The sequence below is a fragment of the Phalaenopsis equestris genome, unplaced genomic scaffold, assembly GCF_001263595.1.
Source record: "Phalaenopsis equestris unplaced genomic scaffold, ASM126359v1 Scaffold225119, whole genome shotgun sequence".
Lineage (NCBI taxonomy): Eukaryota > Viridiplantae > Streptophyta > Magnoliopsida > Asparagales > Orchidaceae > Phalaenopsis > Phalaenopsis equestris.
The window spans coordinates 46,512-64,750 of record NW_018243174.1 but is presented as its reverse complement, the minus strand read 5'-3'; the positions used below and the strand labels follow the sequence as shown (position 1 = coordinate 64,750).

Genomic DNA, 18,239 nt, shown 5'->3' with positions numbered 1-18,239 from the left:
TTCTCAGTTGAATAACTTTAATTTGCTCTTTGTTCTGATCTTTAAGATTTACATCAACACTACTAGGTAATGTTCCTTGAGGTCTATTGGTAAGTGTAGTAGCAATACATCCGAATTGATTTTCACTATTTCTAATAGCGGCTCCTTGACTTTGTAATTGACTATCCATATGCATTATCAATTCTTCCATTGATTACTTTTTTGCCTTACTCTACAAATTATTAAAACCTGGGGGTAGTAAGGTTTATAAGCTTGGTTCCCTTGATTGTTGGAGTTTCCCAATGTGTTTGCAGTGTTGTTCCCCATTGCGGATTTACAGCATTAGAATTTTTATTGCACCAACTAAAATTTGGATGCTTCTTCCAACCAGGATTATAATAATATAATAATTGGCATAAGGTAATTGGCATAAGGATTATTAGAACGATTGCTTATTGCATTTAAAGTCTCATAAGAAGATTGAGATTCTATAAATTGTCCCAATGAGTTCTCCTCAAGCACAGGTGTTGTCTGAGAATAATTCGTTCTATATTGATCTATCTTCTTTGATATAGCATATATTTTGGCAGCTAAAATAGATATTGCATCGGAATCATGCATACTAACTTCTTTTTATGGATTTACCCTTTTAAAGGGCCATTGAAAATTGTTAGTAGCAATTTCTTCAGTTAATGAATATGCTTCATCAAATTATTTTGACATTAATGATCCAGCAGCAACATCATCAATTTTTGATAAAAAATATCCAATCAACCTATAATAAAAAGTTTGAATTATTAACCAATCTGGCAATGCATGGTGTGGACACTTTCTAAGGAGATCTTCTTTCTAAGGAGATCTTTAAATAAGGAGATCTTTAAATCTTTCTCAGGCTTAATAAATTGATTCCCCTTCAAACTGACAAAAAGATGTGATATCATTTCTAAGTTTAGCAGTTTTTTAAGATGAGGATAACTTAGATAATAATTTTTGTGATAAATCCCCCCATGTTCTGATAGATCCAGGTGTTAATGAGTTTAACCACATCTTAGCTTTATATCTTAGGGAAAAATGAAAAAGTCTAAGTCTGATGACATCATTTGACGCTCCATCATATTTAAATGTAGCACATAATTCTAAAAAACTAGCAAGGTGTAAATTAGGATCTTCAGTAAGTATTCCACCAAACTAATTGTTTTGTACCATTTGGATAATAGTAGGTTTACGTTCAAATAAATTGGCAGCTACAAAGAATTTTGTATACTCAAATGAATTTCATTTGCTGTAGGATTTGCATATTCTCTTGAAGGACTTTGATGATTTTCATTTTTATTTCCAACATTATTTAAATTGAAAGCCAATTTACTAAACTCATCTTTCTCTTTTAGTTGTTTTCAAATTTTTCTAACAGCTATTTCTATCTTAGAGATGTATGGTACTAAATTTTTAGATCTTAAACGATGCAAAAATTGAATAAAGCAAGTAATTAAAAATAAGCACACACTAAACTAAGAAAATGTTCCAATTAAACAACAAACACACTCTCCCTCTTTTTTTTTTTAAATAAAAAAAATAATAAAATGCTAATATTTTTCGTTACTTCGACAGAAACGACGCCAAAAACTTGACACATGAGATTTGTGTATGCAAAAATTTATGAAGTTGACACCACTTAACGATACCAAAAACTCGATGTAAGCAGATTTATAATAAAAATGCAATATGATCCTAACAAAACACTTTTTATAAATATAATTTATCCTTTAAACTCTTTCTGTTAAACAACGAAATCTCTCCTAAATATAAACACAAGTATACGTATCATGCAAGTAATAAAGTGCTCTATTGGAGTCCTAAATATCGATCCCACAGAGAAGTTGGAAAATGTTAGAGTAAATAGTGGAAATTATTTTATAATAAAAACAAAAAGTAAAAGTAAAGTGTGAAATTTGAAAATTGACTACTTAGGTGAATGCTAACTAAAACATAGATGTAAGATTACATAAATTAAACTAAAGTAAATACTAAACTTTCAGAAATAAAATTGAAAAAATTAAAGAAAGTCTTTATTGTGACAGAAAGTTCAAATTTAATAAAGCATCCTTCCCCTTTAGAATGAGTATAAAGTTTGTGAGAAAATTGAAATCATATGAAAATATATGTAAAAATTGTTTTGTGTCATATAGGAGCAATCCTATTCTTTACCCTTTTTCGAGTGCTATGAAGAACATTGACTAATCCAATGTTTGGTCCCTAATTTTGTGGTTAGGCTAGGAGGATACCAGTTACGACTCCAGAGCTCTCACTACTCTCCCCCCTGAGGGCTAACAATCTCGTATTAGTTTCTAATCAACTGAAACAAATTGGGGTTTTTAATCTGCCACCATAAAATCTCTAATTCTGTATCCAACAAAAGTATATTTTTCTATTTATTTGCACCCAATCCCATGGATGACATACTCTCCCATCAAATCAAATGTGGTTCTCCTTATTCTATATAAATCATATTTTATTTAAGAACATATGTCTCTCAACAAGTTTTAACATTTTAATTAGCCAGATCAAAAGTAAATGAAGATCATAGTTCAAATTAGCACAAATTATTATAATTTAAAATTGTAGAAAACAAAATCTATTCTTCACAAAACCATATTTTCAATTTAGTGAGAAGGATAAAGAAGACTACTCAGAATTCATGAGAATGATACGATAAAATATGAATTTCATATATAAAAATGCATTTACAAAACTAAAGAAATAAAAATACAACTTATCTCACAATACTTCCCAAGCAGATCCGTAGAAGTTCTCTCCAAGCCTTTCCATTATTAAAAACACTCCCAATTCTCTTTTAAAAATGTATTGAAGAATAAATCCATCACCTTCCCTCATGTCTTACAAACCTAGAAGAAAATCTCATCTTCTCTCTCTCTCTAACCCTCACTCCACACACCGAAACCTCTCTTTTTGTCCCCCCCTTTTTCCCTCTTCAAATCTTCTTCTTCTCTTTTGGGCTGCCTCCTTAAAAAAAGAATTCAAAATTTTCTCAAAAATTCCATTCAAAAGTGAACTCCTTTGAATTTAAAAGATGTTTCATTTGATCTAAGGGTCATATCCCTTCATAAAAGAACCTTCCAAACTGTCTAGATACATTGAATCACTCCAAGGGGTGTGTAGAACAAATGTTACTTTTAAAATTCACACAAAATTCATGTCAAACTACCTCAATTTAAAAAATTCATCCCTCAAACTTCATGAGCCGATGTAGCGCATCATGCGCCTGCTCTCTAGATTTTAGCGCATGATGCGTTAGAATCCAAAATTGGCTCTTTTTGCTCCAAATTTCATCCTTTTTGCCATTTTTGCTCCAAATACTTAAAATTGATATACCTACAACAAAAATGCAAAAATAACCTTCTTTAAAGTGCAATATCACCAAAAATAAGCATAAAATAGGAGCATAAAATTAAGCATAAAATAGGTACTTAAAATAGTATATTTTTTTGGTGTATCATGGCTCTCAGATTTTGTGTTTTTCAGCCAATATGCGGGCCTGCCAGTGTTGAGCTAGTGGCTAACTGGGTTGAGAAAGCCAGAAGGTTTAATTGTGATGGTTTGGGGGCTCTGGAAGGCTGGTAGGAAGATTCCTTATGGTTTAGCAAAATTTAGGAAGAAATCCCAGAATTTATGGGACCCTTTATCCATGGCTCATTTCTTGGAACTTGGGTGATTTGATTAGTATCCAAGGTGGATAATTATGGATGGAAAGGATTAAGGTTGACTAGAAAAGGATTTGAGTCAACTTGGGGTTTAGGTGAAAAATTAAGGCTTTGATTTGAATTTGACTCCAAAATGGATTTAGGTTAAGATTTGGACCAAGTATTTTATTAAATTCATGGAAATAATTGTCATGAGGAGTTTGGAAAAGGAATTGGGTGGTTTTAAAAAGATTTGGGTAGGTCAATTTGATGGAATTTGAGCTTTTGGTCAAAATTGGGAATTTTTTAGACATGTGTTTGAATTGGGCTTGGGTTTGTGTATGGCTCAATTGATGGTTCAATTTGATGTAAAAGATTGTCATGAAGGATTTTGGATATCAATTGGGTAGAAATTTTGGAGTTAGGAGGTTCAATTTGGGAACTTTGGGCTTTTTGTCAGAATTCAGAATTTTTGCTCAAGTTGAATTTAGGTGAGCTTTGAGTTAAAATTTGGATGAATTGATTGTTAAAATTTATTTGGGGAAGTGTTATGAAGATTTTTTTTTTTTCAAATTTGGGGAAATTGATTCGATCATGAGATTAAATTTAAGGAATTTGAGGGTATGGCTAAAATTGGGTATTTTTGATTGAGCTAGAAATTGGATTTGAAATTTGGTTTAAATAAACTTAGATTTCAATGACTTTAAGTTTAGAATTGAAATTGGGGAAGATTGAAGTCAATTTGGTGGAAATTGAGGATGAATTGAAGAATTTGGTCCTTTAAGGGCAATTTGGCCTTTAAGGGCAATTTGGGGAAAGGGCAATTTGGGGATTTTGGTAAAAATGGGTCAATTTGGTCAAATTGGGCCCAATTGAGTGGGTCAAATTGATTTTTGGATGGACATGGAGATTTTTGGAATTTTTGGAATTTTTTAGGCATTAGGGAAATTTGGTAATTTGCTGAATTTTGGGGCCGATTGTCAAAATTGGAATTTTGGTAACATTGGGATTGATTGAGGATGCTAATTATGAGGTCACCGTATTTGAGCCATGAGATCAAAGAAACTCCCATTATAGATCCTCCATGTGTTGGTATTAACCAAACCTTGGCTCATAGCTAATGGTGTAGGGGACCACCCACATGAGTTTCCAATAGAATAGGGGATCAAGTTAGGCATGCTTGGGTTAGGGTTTAGGTTGTGAGTGTTGGTGCAAGTTTATGTGTGCAAGACTGACCAAGAACACGCCACCCAGAGTTTACCCTAATGCCAAACAGTCCTATGGGGACTTCTCTTAAGCTCACGCATATTGGTCCCACCTACTAAGAGCTAGAGGTTAAAACCAACATGTGGAACTTCAAGATGAGCAAAGAAGAGTTTAGAATTTATGTTGGTGAGGGTACCATCACTAGTCCTCTAATAATAGTCAACAAGAAAGTCCTATGGCTATATCTTAGACTTTTATAGAGGAAATAATAGACCTCCACCAAAAGTGGGGTTAGCAAATGAACCCCCAATAGGTGTATTGTGCTCGGTAGGCACACCACACGTATTGGTGTTGACCGATGAGAACAACAAACAACCACAATAGTCTAAGCTGATAGACTCAGAATAGAGAAGAAAAAAAATGTGGAGAAGGTTTCTATTGGGGAGTATGCAGAGATTCCTGCTAGGTATCGGTGGGTGTACCATCAAAAGATCAATTCTGAGGGTGAATTTCAAAATTACAAAGGGATGTGTGCTTGCTGACCCAAGTGAGGGGCTACGCAACAGATTCATAGAGATAACCATCAAGGCAACTTAAAGCTGTAAGAAAGACTCAATTCAATTTCAAATCTTAATATTTTAACTTTATATTTAATTTTAATTTTAAGTTAGTGAAATTTAATCTCAGAAGATGGAAATATGTGAAGTGATCGGACTAAGATGGAATGCACAATGACTCACATCCAACTTAAAAGGTATTGAATGTCCCGAGAAGGAGTAGGACAAGACCTACCCTAAATGCAGTGATTGCAAAGGAGAGAATCAAAATCCTCATACCATCAAAGCGGGTCTCACACCGATCTCAAAGAAGGTTTCATGTTAAAAAGGAATGCTCAAGGACTCACATCCAACCTAAGAGGCTACCCTTTTTTCATTTAGTGTGGTATTTAAGACATCATTGAATGCGAAGATCAACCTTTGGCACGACATTTTCCAGCAAAAAATATGGGAAACGTCAATGCGTTGATACTTTGCACAAATAAGAACAATAGATACTGGCCAACTAACCATCTTTGGAATAAGTAACACTTCCAAATATTCATGTCGTAGAACATCAAGACTGGTAGCATGGGTCTTTCGCCTTGATAATCCATTAACTGGTAAGATCCTTCTAAAAAGACCTTATCCACGATAAATGGTCTCTCCTAAGTTGGTTCAAATTTGCTGCCTATCCTGCTATGTTTAAGAATAGACCTCTTGAGGATGAGTACGAGCATGAGTTCACCAAATTCGAACGTCCTCGTACAGACCAATTTATCGTGAGCTCGGATCATCTTCTCTTTGTAGAGCTCCAGATTCTATTATGCTTCTAACCATTTTCCTTTGAGGGCTTCTAATTCTGCAAGACTTAGCTTCGTATTGTCTTCAACTATAATTTGATTGGTGACGACAACTCTGAGAGACGGCATCCACACTTCTAATGGAAGAGCAGCTTCAGACCAGTACATAAGAGAATACATCGTAAATTGAGTGGGAGACATGAACATCATCCGGTAAGCCCACAAAGCTTAGCACAACTTCATGTGCCATCCTTTCTTAAATTTGTCGAATGTATTCTTCAAAATTTGTATGCGCATCAAATTGAATGCCTTGGCTAGGCCGATTGCTTTGGGATAATAAATCATAGATTATCTCCAATCTATCACATGTCCCTTGAGAAGTTATTGATTTTGGTGCTCTAGAAGGCTGACCTATTATCAAAAGTTACTCGGCACGGAACACTAAAATGGTAGATGATCTGACTTTTGAAGAACTGAAGAACATGGTGCGATGTTACCTCCCATAATGGCACTACATCTACCCACTTAGAAAAGTAATTTCTAGCTACGAGAATGAATCTATGTCCTTTAGAAGATAGAGGGTCTATCGGACCCACTATGTATGTGCCCCAACATTCGAATGGCCACGAAATAATAGTTAGGTGTAGCACATTTGGAGGTTGGTGGAAGAACACTCCATACACCTGACATAGGTGACACTTTCTGGTTGTATCCATGCAATACACTATCATTGCTGACCAATAACATCCGAGTCTTTTAATCTTCATCTACGTCTTTGGTCCTGACTAGTGAGCACCACATAGTCTGACATGTTCTTATTTGATGATATCCTGTGCTTCTGGTCTGCTCAGACATCGCAGTCACATCTAATAAAAGGATCTTTTGTAAATAACATCACCTACCAAGGCATATGACATGGCTCTTCTTGTGATGAGATATGCTTCAGACTTATCTTTAGGTAGTTTTCATGTCTTCAAATATTCTATCAATGGCTTGCACCAATCTTCAGTGTTGTCTGCTACTGCGACTACTATCTCTTCTTCATTTTCGAATCTATGCACACCATCACAGTCAATCTTTAACAAAATTTGGTATCCCTAGACTGTAATGCCAATGGAATTCTCTGGCAGACACTTCAATTCCTTAGCAAGCTTGGTTAATGCGTCGACATAGATGTCATCTCCCTAAGGAATCCTGCACAGTGTCACACTAGGAATCTTTTCCAGCAACTTCATTGTATACTGGTGGTATTCTGCTAATCTTGGCTTCAAATTCTTGTACTGTCCGCTGACCTGTTATATGACGAGCTGTGAGTCCTCTTAGATGGTAATGTCTATTATGTCAATTGAAATTATCAATTCCAATCCGGTGATTAAGACTTCATATATTGCCTTTTTTTTGTACACAACACTATTAGTTGGTAAGAGAAACTAAACTTTCCTCGATCCGGTGTAACGAAGATCAGACCAACTCTTGCTTTACCTGATACAACTGTTCCTGGCCCTTTATCTCTTCTGGCTAACAAAGGTCCATTGAAGTACATTTCCCAACATTTAGCTCTGGACCGTTCCTCTTGCAGTATCTGCTCATCTGCTAGATCTTCGTTTACAGGGGATCTAGCTGGAAGTAGGTGTAATGCGAGAAAATATACTAGAATTTGTCCTTTGATAGCGTGAAGGGGGATGAATGTTATATCAAATTACAATAAGTTCATTGACCACCTTACTAAGAATCCAAAGAGTGTTGGTCAGGTCATCAAATATTGTAATAGAATAACTTTCAAAATAAGGGTAATCTTATGAGAAAGCAAGTAATGTCTGTGTTTTTTAGTCGAAAAAATTAAATCTAGACAATGCTTCTTAATAGGAAGATACTTTACCTACGTCGGTATTAGACCTCGACTCAAGTATTAGAGTGTGTTTTCTTTACTCTCATCATTGACTTGAGCTAGCAGGGCTCCAACAGAGTCATCTAAGTATACGGTATAAAGTATCAAAGGTTTTCCCAGGATAGGTGCTACAAAAATAGACTATGGTGTTAAATATTTCATAACGTCCTTGAAGGCCTGTTATCTTTTCTCTTCTCAAATGAATTTGGCATCATTTTTAATTAATTATAACAAGGGATGACACCTTCCTAAGAGATTAGAAATAAAGCATCTCAGGTATGTCACTTTACCTTGAAAGGAACGTAATTGTTTCAAGATTTTGGGAGGATGTATTTCTAAGATTGCCTTAATCTTATCTTGGTCGATCTCGATTCCCCAATGACAGACATTGAATCATAGAAAACTTCCCAGAGGTAACGACGAAGAAATACTTTAAGGGATTTATCTTAAGATTGTATTGTCGTAATCATTCAAACACGATCCTCAAATCATACAAGTGGCCTAATCGCTAATTGCTTTTGATGACCAAGTCATCCATGTAGCACTCCACTTGGTTGTGAATGAGGTCATCCAAAAATCTTCGTCATAGCTCATTGATATGTTGATCTAACATTCTACAATCCAAATGACATCACTATGCAGCAAAAGATCCCGATTGGCGTTCTGAAATCTGTAAGTGCTGCATCTTCTGGAGCCATCTTAATTTGATTATAACCTGATGATCCATCCATAAAGGAGAAGATCTCATGTCTCGATGTGATGTCAACCATTAACTCTGGTATCGTTAGTGGGAACTCATATTTTGGACTTGCTTTGTTTAAGTCCCTGAAGTCGACACATACGCGAATTTGTACATTTTTCTTTTCAACTGGCACAATATTGGCTAGCCATGTCGGGTATTGATCCTCACTCAGACAGTTAGCATCTATTAATTTATTTACCTCGGTAATGACTTGTTGCTCTATCTAAATGCACATCCTTCTTGTAGATTATTTCACAAGAGTAATATTTTTTTACTCCCTGAGCTTGTGCACTGCGACTTGTGCAGATAATATCGGCATTTTGTAGTACCTCCAGGCAAAGAAAACTTTAAATTCTAATAGTAATTTGATCAATTCTATAGATTCTTCTTCCTTGAGTAGCACTGCTCCTCAGTTTTGAGGTTGACGTCCTTCAACTCGTCGATAGTTGATTTAATTCTTCTTTAAATTTTGGCGGAGCATGGCCTATGGACTGATCTTCAGAGTCTTCTTCTACATCAAGACAATCCTCTTAAAACTTATTAGTAATAACCATACAAAATTTAGAGTCATCGACTGGTCCTACAGTACCAAATCTGAGACATTCTTTTAAGTTAGAAGTTTAACTTTTAACATTCCATAACTTCTCAAAAAGCTATAGATTTTCCTTTTGCATTTGCTTTGGCAAATATCTCTATTGAATTATCTTTTAAACATAACGAGAAAAGTAGAAAAAAGCTAACTCCATTAATTCATTAGAATCCTCTAACAAATTTACATGATTTTCAGAACTAGTAGCAGGAGAAGAATGATAGAACTTGATCATCTTAAAAACAACACCACAAACATTCTTGACCTTTTAGACTCTCGATCTTTTGAGAGTGGAACGGAGTAAGGGTCATGGCATGCACGTAGTGCTTGATCTAATCGTACATTGACTCGTATTCACATTTCTCCACATCTTTCAAGGGTATCTTAAACTATGGCTTCTTCTATTTTGCATCATCATTTCTTCATGGGAAATTTCTTCCACATCAATTTTTATGGTCGGTCTCGTCCATTCAACAATCGTGTTCATTCTTCCTCATCCATGTCCTCGGCCTAGATTTTGGGTGCGCGAGCTAAAAGAACCTCTACCAGCTCATTGTGAAGAAACAGTAGTAGATCGTTGAAGCAGTGTTGAATGGCCTTACTCTTGTGATCTTTCTGAGTCTTCCATCTCACTTGTCACAACTTCACGGGAAAAGACAGACCTCTTTAGAAGGGCATAATAGGCGTTGTTTTAAAAAATGCCTACCTTTTGAACTGAGAACAGTTGTAAATCTCCGTCGATACAATGTTCTTGTTTTTCCTTAAAATACTTGATACACTGGTGTAGTGGCGACGAAACCATGTTATGCTTGTGCAGCCACAATCGATAAAGAAAGGCATAGAAGGAGGTCTCTAAATCGATGATATGAAACTTTGTGGTTGTTATTAGCTCTCCAACATTCATTAGCAGTGTGATTGATCCAAGAGCCCTTTCTCCTTTCAGATTAAATTTTGTTAGCATCATCCTGTCAGCAATGATCTTATAAGCATCAATTTCCAAGTAAGCTAACGTCCGTAAACTCATTAAGTTAAGTGACACTTCTAGATCTACCAAAACCCTAGAAAGCATGAATTTGACGATGTTGACTAAAATGTAGAGCAGTCAGTTATGATCAGTACTACCAAGCAGCAGATCTTCATTGGTAAAGGTCACACCAGGCTATTCCTTCAACAAACAAATTTTATATGAGGATGTGCTGACCAACTGAGCTAAGAAAATTTCAGGGTCATGTAAGGCTGTAGCCAGTGTTTTGCTCATCTCCTTTGATATGATTAGAGCATCATAGATGCGTAGTTTAATTGACAACCTCATAGGATGATCTATTACGTTATAATCCACCATGTACGTGCCTCCAATTTTACTTGGAATAGGCATTTCTTCTGTCAGTGGAGGAGACTCTTTGCAAGTAACTATTTGCTTTACTTTATCTGTTGGAGCCATTCTCAGAGGTAATACCTTTCCACTCCTCAGATTTTTCCATGTAATCTCTTCTTCTTCTTCTTCTTGTGATGTTGCAGGCAAAACTTCTGGTGCTTCTTCTGTATTGAAGAAATCAAAATTGATGGTGAACGGTCCCCCTTGGCACTAGAGGACTGGGTCCTTGCCCTCGGAACTATGGTAACTGATGTCGTTGGCATCTGTTACATTCTCGTTAATGAGTTCATTAGATTTTAGTATGATTTGAGGATCGGTTTAGTAATTCATATTGGGGTTAGATTGGTCACAGTCCGTTACATTATCACTCAAGATAGTTAAAATGTAGCTGAAATCAAAATTATTGTCTTCAACAGACCACAGAGGGGCAAAAAGATAAACTTACACGGTCAAGGATTCGAATCTCCCATGAATCTATGACAACAAATCTAACAGAGGCAGCACCTATAGTACCCCTTGTGCTATCAATCTTCACAATCACATCCTTCTTCTTGTTAGGTTGCGGCAGCTTTTCTGATGAAATCTCCAACTTGGGCTTGTCAGGCTGTAGATTGTGAGCGGTGGCTTGTAACGAAGTGGTCTGAATCTGGTTAAATATCTTCTTAGATGATCTGCTCCAAATTGTGCTCCAACCATCTTGGCTAAAATCATATTTACATAACCTCTTGACGCAATCAATGAAACTAAAACATCTCCCTATGGTATGTTTGAGTATCCTGTGGTTTGGACAGTAGTTGGGTTGATCCTTCTTATCAACTTCTTCTAGTTTCTTCGGCTCGAACAGTCTGAACACATACCTCTTCATCAGAATCCCAAACATCTTTGACACTGCTTCATCTTTGAAGGAATATACTCTCTTCATCCATTCTGCGATGGCTGAACCCTGTCTATTATCTATCTTGTATGCCCTTTGATGTTGGTTGGATTGACCGTGCTACTTAGTGTACTGATGCTGAGGCTGGCTAAGTTGGGGCTACTGCTAATGACCCTAATGTGACTACTCAACTGGAATCTTTATCGAATACTTCCCTTTTTAAACTATCGCCATTGTCCTAGGCTTCTTCTTGAATATCTTGGTTGTCCTGGACTTCTCTAACTTTTCTTAGGAATCTATATGCTAGATCTCCTCCTTCAAGCTGCTAGCCTTGCTGAGTAACTCCTTGAATGACTCAATGGTGAGCCCCTTAAGCATGAAAGTTACTGGTCCATGTATACTCTTAAGAAGAATCTCAATTGCATGTTGTTCTTGAAGCTTAGGTTCACAGTTCATGCTTAAGTTTCTCCACCTCAACAAGTAATCCATGAAAGTCTCGTTGGGCATCTCTCTCTCAACAATGAGATCTCTTTTCTTAATCTAGTGATGTGCACTAGCAAATATCTTCACTAACAACTGCTGCAACTCAGCAAACATATTCAGTGATCTATTGGGTAGCTCGGCATACCAATCAAATGCAATCCCTGACAAGCTGCTGACAAACTGACAAAAGAGTAAGGCTTTATTACCTTTGGTGATGCCACAACTGGCTTGAAAATGTGCTACATGCTATTTGAGATTTCAGGTCCTATCGAACGTCTTGAAATTTGATGACATAAAACCCTTGGGGTAGCATATGGCATCGAAATCCTCCGGGGAAGGTCTCTCCTTTAAACTTGTCCACCACCCTTAAACTGGATTAAGACCTCCCGAACTTTTTGTTCAACCAACTACTTGATATCTTTCTTTGGTATTACACTTTGTGGGGAATCCTTCTTGTGCTTATCATATCTGTTGGCATAGGCAACTCTTCTCCTCTCGTCTGTAATATGAACTATCTCTGGCTAATTGACTTCTAGGGAAGCTAGCTACTGGGATTGAGACTATCAATGAACTATAGCCCATGGTGGTGGCCATCTCTTCCATTCATTTCTCCATTTGGCTTATTTGTTCATCTCTTAATAGAACATCCCTTTGCTAGTCATCTATGGCGTCCTCTTCAAAAAGAGGTTGGGCATAGCGCACAAATGAAGCGACTCTAGTTTCGGTGACATTAATCTCCATGAACTCTTAGTTGAGATAATTGTTAAAATCAAAACCTTCATCATCATCAATGGACACCTAATGCTCTCTTACCAAATCAGAAGTGTCAGCTTTTAGTTTTTCAAATTTTTCTTTAATGACTTTTTCCTGAATCTTCTTGAGATCTGGAGGACTCTCCTGTACATCAAACTCGATAACAACATTCGTTAACTTGGACCTTTGCTTCATTCCACAGACTTGCCCTGAGGCTTAATGGTACTGGTGTGTCAACCTTGGGTACACATACCTTCTTTTTTGCTGATAATGCCTTGAGACGGAGTGTCTCGGCAGAGGCATCGGTGCGTCGAAGTGAGGTTTGCTCCTCGCGGTGCCGATAAAATACATCACGAGGTAACTTCTTCCCCTTACTCTCCTTTGGAACATGGTTGTGAAAAAAAAATGGGAAGTACTCTCGGAAGCAGTCGTGACATGACCGGTCAACATCCTACATGCCCTGGAGCAACAACAGCGATATTTGTAACATTACTAAATCAACTTCCGTAGAGGAACCTGACAAAAATACGAGCTAGTTGATCTTCAACTGACTTATGGGACTGACAGGCAGGCTTGACATCTTTCAAAATTTTCATCTTCATTTAAGGTGACATTGCACATCCAACCTATCTGAATAACTCAGCAACTAAACACCCCTACTTAACAGTCAATCTCTCGAATACTATATGGACTTTAGAGATAGGGGTGACCATGAAGTATCGACAGAGTAGCATCGATCCTATACAAGTTTTCATGTCCAATAATATCCATCAGTGGATGAAACTTGCTTCCTCAAAAGAGAGGAGAGGTCTCAGTTAATCTGAGTTCCTCATACTAAGGAATCTCATCAACAACTGTCATCTTTGTAATCTGGGCCTTGACGTCTTTTTGAATCCTCTGATTATGGCTTCTTCATTGCGAACTAGAAAAAATCTCAAAAATTGAAGATTGGGCAGTATGTCCATCAACTTAATTATTTATAATCATAACATTTTTTCACTTGAAAGATGGGACTGGGCACATCCCCCCCTTTTTATTTTAGTTCTTCAAATTTAATGTTCATATGTGATTAAAGAGTTGCAAATAACAAATTTAAAAAGTGAAAAAAATGCATCAATTGTGCTTGCTTTGTAGAAGAACAAACCAAACCCAAAGGAGACGAGGAAAACCTAAAGTTTAGGACCCTGTGCGGGACAAACTTTAGAATGCACAACACACAGGTGGGGCTAGTCCACCAACACACCTATTGGGGGTTCGACCCCACACAAAAGATAAAGTCCTAAAGCACTCCCAAATCTCTCATTTTAAAGGTATTTAAATAGACGGTCCAGGAATCCAAAAGAGTTGACCATACTTGCCTATGAAAGAAATGAGCCAAGTGTGTCAATGGAAGAAGGGTAATCTGGTCCATGAGGGACACAACCACATTACTGATGTATGAAGACAAAATTTTCTTATCATAGTGGAAAGTAGAGCTGGAACCGTAGCGGAGTCAATATAATATAATAATGGAGCTGTTTGGGGTGGCGGCTGGTGCTCTGCTATGGTTTCCATGGCTCCCTGTTCTGGTCGGTTTGTAGGTTGGTGTAGGAGAGTTGTTTCTTCTTCATTGTTGTTTATTTGGTGGTCTAGAGGTTCTTCCTACAATTGGTTTTTCTCAGATTCTGTAGCTCTTGTTTGTTGTTGTTCTTTTGGTTGGTTCTTATTTCGGTCTTCCCTACTTGAGCTGGGGTCACCACTTGGTCTGTCGTGGTGACCATTTTGGCGATTGGGGTGGATTTTCTCTGCTGAAGTCTAACTTGCTGTTGGTTTTGGTGGGGAAGTCTTTAGCTATCATTTGGTTTACTGCTCCATTGGTTTTACTGTTCCATTGGATTTTGACTTGCTGGTTCTCCTTTGGTGGTTCTCCTCCAATCTGAATGGCTACTAACATTTCTTTGGACACTAATCTCCAATGGGCCAAGGCCACCTATGCTGGGGTGGTTGGACACCCTAAGGAACAGTTACAAAATATGGATAAATTAGTTTTTCGACAGGAATTTCATGATACTTTAGCTGGCAGAAGGACTTCTCCCTGTATTCACTCCCTTAGGTGTAAGGAGGGGGAACCTACAGTTTATTTCTCTCCTCAGGAAGTTATTTCATTAAATGATGAGGTTAAGCTGACTTTGGTAGGGAAATTTCAGCTTGGTCACCCTAAGATGGAACTTGTAAGGAGTTTTTTTGAGTTCTTAAACTTTACTGGTGCTTGGCAGCTGGGGTTACTAGATGGCAGGCATTTGCTTATTCAATTGACAATAGAAGACGATCATGCTGAACTGTTTGCCAAGAAATCTTTAGTTATTGGGGGGCTACCATGAAACTTTTGATATGGACTCCTAGCTTTTATCTTAGCAAAGAACCTCCTGTGGTTCCTCTTTGGTTCAAGCTTCATGGTCTCCCTATTCCCTACTTCAAGTTTAATGCCCTTTTAAATATTAGGTCTGCTTTAGGCAGACCCCTTAAAGTAGATGCTCACACTTATAACAAGGCAAGGCCTGCTCTTGCTAGAATTTTCATTGAAAGAGATATCACCTTGCCTGAAATTAATAGAGTTTGGATAGGCTCTGAACAGGATGGCTTTTGGCAGGAGGTAATCCTTGAGCAAAGGCCTTATTATTGTCAACATTACAAGATGTTTGGGCACACTATAGATAGGTGCTATAGGCTACACCCTCCAGTGAAAAGGAAACAGTCTTCTTTGAAGGAAATTTCCCCCATTCAACTTCTTGAGGTTAATGAGGATGGCTTACAAGATGAGGCTCAGAACTCTCCAACCCCCTTTATTTCTATTACTCCTCCTTCTCCTCCTAAGGAAGTGCTAAGAGAGGAACCCAATATCATTACTATAATTTCCCCCACAGTTGATTCCTTTGAGGAGAGGCTGCAGGAACCAATTCAGGAACAGCAATTGCATCATGTGATTGAAGGAGAAAAGGTTGCTGATTTGAATCACCTTTTGGGGGAGGATTGGGTTATGCAGACCTCTAAGAGAAAGAAAAAACAAACCACAGAAGCTCAAAGATTACAAAGAGAGGCAGCTTCCATATGCAATATTGTGAAGGTTGGATCATCTCCTAGACCCTCTAGAGGGAAAACCAGATCCAAATCACAACCTTCACCCCATCTTTACCCTAAAAATGCTTAAATTCTATTTGGTTTGGTTATTAACCTCTGGTCACTTTATGTCTTTCAGAAGTCCTTTAATTTTTTTCCTTAACTTCAGTTGTTATATGTTGAGAATGGGTTTCTTTGGCCTTTGGGTGATGGCAGACTCTTATCAACATTTATATACTCTATATCTAAGAAGATATGGAAGACTGTCTACTTCTTTGCCTTTGATTCAATTCAATAAGTCACTCGTCCATCTTTTGGTTTGTTTTGACAACAATAATAATTTGAGAAAGGATCTTTCTAGTCTTTGGGTGTTGGTAGATTTCTTTCTGCTCTCTACCAACTTTCTTGAAAGATATGGGAGTCCTTTTATTTCCTTCATATGTCTCATGTCAGCAAATCACTGGTCATTTTTTTGGATTGTTTGGATAGCAATCCTTGGGTTTCCATTTCCTTTTAGAAGATTAATTTGATGTGCTGGAACATCAGGGGGATTTCTAATCAGAAATCTTTGATCAGAATTAGACAGGTGGTAAGGAAGCACAGGTTATTGTGTTTTACTATTCTTGAACCTTTGGTTCAATGCACTCCTTGCAGATTTAGAAAACACTTCCCAAGTTTCAACTGTAATTACAATATTAATAACAAAATTTGGTTTTTCTATAGGAGTAACCTGAATGTTCAGATCTTGAATGACCAACCTCAATTTCTTCATATCTAGCTTATATGGGATTTTCTACATGTTCAGACTACATTCATTTATGCTGGGATTTTTGCAAATGATAAAGCTTTATTATGGCAACAAATCCAGCATCTCAAATCTATATTAATGGACCTTGGATCTTTGGTGGAGACTTTCACAGTATAGCTAGATTGAATGAAAAATCCTATGGACATTACACAAATGTTACTCTTTAATCAGAACATCAGGAACACTGTCCTTGTTGAACTTCCTCATCAGGGACCTCTGGACACTTGGAGAAGAGGAAAACTTTTTAAACGAATTGATAGATTCCTGGTTAATCAAGCTTGGTTGGATACCAACTTTATGACTACAATTTCCCATCTTCCTTACACATGTTCTGATCATAGGCCTTTGCTTATCTCTATATCCCCTAATATTGTTGCTCCCTTACCAAGATTTAGATTCTTTAATGTTTGGGTTGAACATCCTGAATTCATCTCCTTTATTAAGTCTGTTTGGGTACCTGTTTCCTCCTTCCCTCCTTGGATTAAACTATGGCAAATTCAAAAAAAAGTTGCTAAATTGCTGAAAGCTTGGAATTGGAACTGCATTGGCAACCTTACAGCAAAAGTGGAAGAGGCTGAAGCTGCTGTGAAACAAACTGAATTAAGCATTCAGATGGGGCTCTCTGATGAACAGAACCTGATATTAGCTAATGCGAATCTGCTTCAAGTTATTCACTGGGAGGAAGAGTTCTATAAACAGAAGGCTACCATCAAAAAATTTGTTGATGGGGATAGAAATACAAAGTCTTACCATGCCTGTATTAAACAAAGAAGACATTCCAACACCATCCTGAAGATTAAAAACCACAATAGAATTTGGGTCCAAGGTACTGATCTAATTTACAGAGATCCTATTGATCACTTTCAAAACCTTTTATCTAAACCCCATGAGGCTACTCTCCTGAACTTTGACCCTAGCTTACTTAATGATAAATTCTCTGACATCCACTGCCTGCATTTAACATTTATTCCTACCGAGGAAGAAATTTGGAAAGCTTTATGTTCTATTGATGGTGACAAGGTGGCTGGTGCAGATGGTTTTACTTCTACTTTCTACATAAAAACTTGGGAGGTGATTAAATTTAACGTTGTGGAAGCTGTCCAGGCCTTCTTCAGAGGGGAGGATATGCCACATTACTTTGCTCAATCCACCATTACTTTAATTATAAAGGGAGACCAAAAATCTAATTAGGATCATTTTAGACTCATCTCTCACACCACTGTGCTGTCTAAACTTATTAGCAAGCTTTTGGTTTTTAGATTAAAACCACATTTATCTTGGATGATCTCTCCTAATTAGTCTGCTTTTTTTACAGGAAGACAAATTACTGATAATGTGTTATTTACATAGGAAATCTTGCTAGATATTGACAAGCCTTGCAGAGGAGGTAATCTTATATATAAGCTGGA

The 18,239-nt window shown here is 37.1% G+C and overlaps 1 protein-coding gene across 1 annotated transcript; it reads left to right on the top strand.

Moving 5' to 3' along the window:
• The first annotated feature begins 15,282 nt into the window (after positions 1-15,282).
• LOC110037794 lies at positions 15,283-18,021 on the top strand. Its single transcript, XM_020742506.1, has 3 exons — positions 15,283-16,029; positions 16,828-16,941; positions 17,002-18,021. Exons 1-3 carry the CDS (start codon positions 15,283-15,285, stop codon positions 18,019-18,021), a joined length of 1,881 nt encoding a protein of 626 aa, XP_020598165.1.
• Positions 18,022-18,239: the final 218 nt, after the last annotated feature.

Coding starts and splice junctions, on each gene's coding strand:
- LOC110037794 (XM_020742506.1), top strand. CDS start 15,283: ATGAAACTTTTGATATGGACTCCTAGCTTTTATCTTAGCAAAGAACCT. Junction 16,030..16,827: donor CCATATGCAATATTGTGAAG/GTTGGATCATCT, acceptor CTACATGTTCAG/ACTACATTCATTTATGCTGG. Junction 16,942..17,001: donor CTTTGGTGGAGACTTTCACA/GTATAGCTAGAT, acceptor CTCTTTAATCAG/AACATCAGGAACACTGTCCT.